Source organism: Lipotes vexillifer, unplaced genomic scaffold (assembly GCF_000442215.2).
Source record: "Lipotes vexillifer unplaced genomic scaffold, Lipotes_vexillifer_v1.1 scaffold988, whole genome shotgun sequence".
NCBI classification, from domain to species: Eukaryota; Metazoa; Chordata; class Mammalia; order Artiodactyla; family Lipotidae; genus Lipotes; species Lipotes vexillifer.
The window spans coordinates 2,261,834-2,267,365 of record NW_006797916.1 but is presented as its reverse complement, the minus strand read 5'-3'; the positions used below and the strand labels follow the sequence as shown (position 1 = coordinate 2,267,365).

General features: G+C 61.3%; 1 protein-coding gene across 1 annotated transcript in view; it reads right to left on the bottom strand.

The window, feature by feature from the left end:
• ATG4B (autophagy related 4B cysteine peptidase) overlaps window positions 1–5,532 on the bottom strand; it is a 20,614-nt gene continuing 15,082 nt past the window's right edge. The window contains exons 9-14 of the mRNA XM_007469962.1: window positions 3,561–3,754; window positions 2,993–3,071; window positions 2,659–2,804; window positions 1,434–1,490; window positions 1,074–1,167; window positions 1–157 (exon numbers count right to left, since the gene is read on the bottom strand). Coding sequence (XP_007470024.1) covers window positions 84–157; window positions 1,074–1,167; window positions 1,434–1,490; window positions 2,659–2,804; window positions 2,993–3,071; window positions 3,561–3,754 — 644 coding nt within the window. The 3' untranslated portion in view covers window positions 1–83. The remainder of the gene's footprint in view (window positions 158–1,073; window positions 1,168–1,433; window positions 1,491–2,658; window positions 2,805–2,992; window positions 3,072–3,560; window positions 3,755–5,532) is intronic.

Below are 5,532 nucleotides of genomic sequence, written 5' to 3'. Positions count from 1 at the left end.
GGCAGGCGGCGGCGGGCGGGATGAGATGCGGCGGCCGAGCGCCCCTGTGGGGCCAGTGAGACCGTCCCCCAACTGCAGGATCCTCAAAGGGACAAGATTTCAAAGTCTTCATCTTCTGAGTCAAAGAATCTTTCCAGTCGCTCTACGTCAGAAGAATCTAGAAGGAACACGACAATACCTCACCAGGTGCCAGGCGTGGCTCAGCCTGGGGTGCGGGCCGAGGAGCAAGGGCCCGTGTGAGCACACCCGCCCCACGAAGGAGCGGTCCTGCCCAGCGCCGGACCGGCCGGGGCGGCCAGGACGCGGAGGGAGGTCGGAGGGTGCCTGGACTGCCCGGCTGAGGCGCCCTCCTCCTGGGCGGGGGGTCCGAGCAGGTGGGAGAGGGGTTCTTGCCTTGTGAGCGCGGGGACAAGGGCCTGGGCGGGTGAGGGCATGTGCGGCTGGGGGCAGACGTGCCCCTCACCAGAGCCCAGAGGGAAGCAACGGGGGCCAGGAGGGCAAGGGTCCCATCCCAGGAGGGGTGCCGGCCCCTTGCACCAGCCGGGTGTGGTGGGGCATCTGTCCTGAGTCTGGCACTAGCACCCCAACCCCCGCGGTTCCCGTGAGGCGTGGGCTGCGGTCCTCCCCAGGGCAGTCCCTATGTGCTCAGGGCCCCCTGGCGGGTCCCCTTTCCCCACGTGCCACGTACTCGATGCACTCTGAGGGAGGCACCCCCAAGCCCAGAGCCACCGGGCAGTGGAGACGGAGCCACCTATGCCACATCAGCACAGGAAGCCTGGCCTGGTCCAGCTCTCAGGACCAGGGGCCACGGGAGGAGCACGGGAGGGCCCGGGCGGGCTGCGGGTGTGCTGCCCCACGCGGGTGAGAGAAGGGCGGCACCAAGCAGCGTCCCTGGTCCCACTCACGAGGGGCTGCCGAGGGGCCGCACAGCGTGAAAGGTCAAAGGCAACTGGGACGGGACCTGGGGAGGCGGAGGGCAGGGCAGAAGCATCACGCAGGGAGCACCCCCAGCCTCAAGACGGGGGGCGCCCCCGTCCCCACCTGAGACGGGGCCCTGGGGCATCCGGACTCACCTAAGGACAAGTTCAGGACGTCAGGACAGGCCAGGTGCGAAGGCTGCCGCTCCACCAGCTCAAACATTGGCAGCGCGCCTCCAAGGAGGGACAGCTGTCAGCAGGACACGTGCGTCAGGGGCCCCGTGGGCAGAGCGAGGCGCCATGCGCAGGCAGGAAGCCCGCCACCCCTCACCACCCAGACTCGGGACTGGAAATCCCAGTGAGGCTCCAGCAGTCTGGCCCCGCGCGCTGATCACAGGAAGGACGCACCTGGCGTCCAAGGACCAGGCAAGGCGCGCAAGACGCCGTGTGGCCGAGCACCAGCGGAGCAGGGGAGGAAGGACCCCCAGACCCGCACAGGGGCGGGGCCCCACCAACCTTTTTCACTTGCTGGCACCAGTCGTTAAAGTCGTCCTCGGTCCCACAGAAAAACCCCTGAAACCAAAGCCAGCAGTAAGCGAAGAGTGGCACACACGTCCAACCTGCCGGCCCCCCTGTGTGTCCTGGACGTGGTGGCCACCGCACACCCGGCCCCCTTCGCCTCTCCATCCCCTACGCCCCTCTACGGGCTTCATCCATGGCTCCACCCTCACCCTCTGCTTGGACTGACTGGGGAGTGAGCTGGTCACAATGACAAGTCAGGGCAAAGCAGAGAGCTCGCCCCTCCCCGTGCTCCTGGGGCTGGGCCGCAGGCCTTAGTGGCCCACAGCATGCGGCACAACAGGATAAGCGGACCCCGTCCCCCTGGAGCTACCGTCTGCAGGGCTCCAGGGTTGGGATGAGCTACTGGGAATGCTCAACCCGCCACGTGGAGAAGCCGGGGAACCACAGAGAAGCACCCAGGGCTCTTCTCAGGGCCCTGGTGTGAGAACACGCGGGATGTGGCCGGAAGACGGAGGCCTGTTTTCCCGGAGCTGCTGTCCTCCACAGCCACGAGAGCCGGGATGCACGCTCCCACCTGACCTGATGTTCACGAGCTCACGGCGGGGTGGCGGTGGGGGGGGGCTCCTGTGACAGCAGAGCCCCCACGCGCCAGCCCGCCGCCACCAACCTCAGGGCGCGACCGAGACCCATGGGCAGTGCGTCTGGGGCCGTCCCTTCTCAGGACCGAGTGCCTCATCGTGTCCACAACTCAGTTAATCACTCCCCTAGGGGTGCTATGATTCATATAGGTGTTTTTGGCCTCCTTCAAACCTATTTTGAGAACAACCAACAATTCCAGCCGTGTAATCAGAAGAGAGCAAGCGAGGAGGTTCATTCCTAGGGACTGCCATGCAGACTGGGCTACTCTAAAGAGTGAAGACAGACCAAGAAGCCCCGCAGGGGTGCTGCAGGGCAGCGAGGAGAGCGGGGCCGTGGCAGCGACACGGGACACTTGCGCACACATGCCTGCCTGGGCCACACCTGAGGCTGCCAGCCCTTTGTGCTCTTTTGAGTTCTAAGCCACGTGAGCATAAAACTTATTCCAAAACGCTGAGATTACAGAAATGGGGATGCTTTCCTTCTCATCCTAAAGCAGCAGCAGGACTCGGCACAAATGCCTCAGGACACCTGGGCACAAGCGCACGCAGCTGGCGACAGCGGGACCAGGCGGGGGACGCACCACAGCGATGGACGGGTCGAGCTCTGCGATGCTCATCCTGCTGGGCGAGTGCTGGCAGTGGAAGCTCTCATCCGGGATCGGGCAGTGCTCAGCGGCCTGCAGGGCCGGCTGCGTGGTGTGAGGGTCCAGGTAGATGAGCTCCTCACCTGGGCGGGCAGCAGGCAGGTCAGCGGGAGGCGGACAGAGCTGCCTCACCACAGCCACCAACGCCGCGCGGCTGGACGGGAAAAGGGCACACGTCGCGCCGGCCAGGTGGGGGCACGCTGCCTGTCGGGGGTGGGGCCTGCCCGAGCGGCCACGCCCTTCCTCTGACGTCACTGCGGAGCCCACTCACCCACGTAGCCGATGAAATAGCGGGCGCTGTTGGGCTTCCCTCCGATCACGCCCAGGGACTGGGGCATCGTGAAGCAGCGCTGCGGGCCGGGAGACAGGCCGGGCGCTGAGCGAGGGGCTTCCCGCTCCCCCGCAGCGCCAGGCGCCGGCGACCGCACACGAAGACCAGACCCGCGGGGTGCGGGCTCCGGACGCCGAGGCTGCAGGTCCTCAGGAAAGCCCCGGACAGCCGGGAGGGCCAAGGGGAGGCTGGGGAGGCGCAGGCAGGGCCGGCCCAGCCTGCACGCACGCCCGGGCGGACAGGCGCCGGGCGTGGCCGGCGCGCCGCGGGGGCGGGGGGGCGGAGATGTAGACGGGAGGCCAGCAGCTCCACGACAGCAAGAGGGGCAAGGGCCGCGGGAGGTGGCAGCAGGGACGAGCGAGCTGGCGGGGGCCGGGGGCCCGCAGGGCGGTCAGAGGGCTGGGCCGGGCAAGACGGCGACAGCTGGAGCTTCCGGGAGGACGCGGGGCCTCAGGCCCCCGGTGGGCAGGGAGGACAGGCGGGAGGGCACCGGCCAGCACAGACCCACCTTCAGGGTCTCCGCGTAGGCCGCATTGATGTCCGTGAGCCCCAGGCGCAGCGGGACCAGCAGCACCAGCGGTCTCCATGGCGACGGCCTGCTGGCGACCTCGGGCCGGGCCGGGAGCCCGTTACAGCGCGGCTCAGAACCTGCAGGAAGCGCTGCGGCCCCGGCACAAGGCAGGCTGCTCCCGCACAACCTTCCTGAAAAAGGGACACGTGCTTTTATGGGCTAAACGAAGTAGGCAGAAGTTCACCCAAGAGAAACAGGTACAGGATTTACACTGTTAACAGTAAACGAGTATAAAAAGGTCAAGGCGCTTGAAGTGCACCTCAAACGTGCAAAACAAAGTATAAACACTAACGCTGCTGCCCAGAGGGGAAAAAAAAATCTGCACATTTTCTATGCGTTTAACTTAAATTTTTTATTGTGAAGTAAAGCACACAAGCAAAATAATGCAAGAAAACATTTACATGCACCTTAGAAGCAATAATAAAACAAGCAGCACGGAGCCACCAGCCTGGTGGACGCAGCACTGACCCAGGGCCCCTCTGGTCCCCCCTCAGCAAGGAGAGCATCGAGCGATAACTTTTCTCCTTCCTTTTTCTTCTGTCTAAACACACTGGGTAATCCTTCAATAATCGGATTAACTACGGGGTTCAGTGGTAGGAGAGAGCCACTCCAGTACCCCAAGCACACCAGGCACCCTGTCCGTGGTTCCTAAACACCTTTCCCCACTAAAAGGAACCAAGGGGAAAATGGCTGATTCCAGGGATGGGGCAGGGAATGTACCAGGTGAGCCTGAGTCTAGTTAATGCCAGAAAGAGAACGCTGAACAACAAAAACGACAGGACTCTGTCAAAGAGGCAGCCGAATTGGGGACAAGGAGTAAGTAATGACCATAAGGGATAACACCTTGAATTAAAAAGAATCCACGAAGCTGCCGGCTCTAAAAACAGGTCTTCCAAATGTAAATAAGGCGAGGGCAGAGGGGAGAACAGAGGGCTCTTTCCAAGAAGAGCGCCAGCAGATAAACTGGAAGGGGTGCACGCACTAGAGAGACCACTGTTTCAGACCCGACGTAGTAAATCCTCAGTGCGTGTAACGTATCCCCTCCAGATCACTCGCGAGCCGGTAGGCACCAGGGGCGTGTCCTAAACATGTGACCGAGGCAGCGCTACTGACAGGGAGCAAGCCGTTTCCGGGTCGCTCTACTGTGGACACTGCCACCAGGCACGCTCCTGGTCAACAGGCCCGATCCAAACCTAAACGGGCCTGTGTCACAAAGCCTCCATAAACTCCAGAAGGCCCAGGCACATACATCTCCCCCATCGGGCTGCTCCTGAGGTGTGTCCTTAAACACACCTGGGGCCTAGTGAGTGACGTGCTCCTGAGTTCTCCCAGCCGCTCCAGCAAAGTAACAGAGCCAAGGAGATGGTCGTGGGAACCTCCAACCCATAGCCAGTCTGTCGGAAGCACAGGTGACCACCTGCACTGGCCGCTGGGGTCTTAAGTTGGGGGCGGGGGGGCAGTCTGTGGGTCTGATCCCACCTCCAGGTGTGTAGACAGGGCCAGAACTGATCTGAACTGCAGGATGCCCATTCATCTGCACTTTTTATGATCTGGTCACCAGTATTAAAGGTACGTGTTTTCTCCTGAGTTCAGTACACATCAGATTCTGATATGTAGTCTGTAAACTTGACTCTTTTTGACCCAAAAGCTAAAACAGACGTTTGACATTTCTAGGTAGTAAGAGTTTGTCCTTTTTTCTATCTATTCTGCATTAGTTTATATAAATGTCCCATGGACATTTTTGAAAAAGTATGCTCTGCTACCAGAATCTAGGATTTGACACATGTTCCACTAAACTCTCTTACTGTATTATTCATATCCTTGTAACTTTATTTTTATATATTCAATCTGCCATACTGTCTCTCTTAATTTACTATAAGTTTTGCTTTGCTGATTCTGAGGCTCTTTT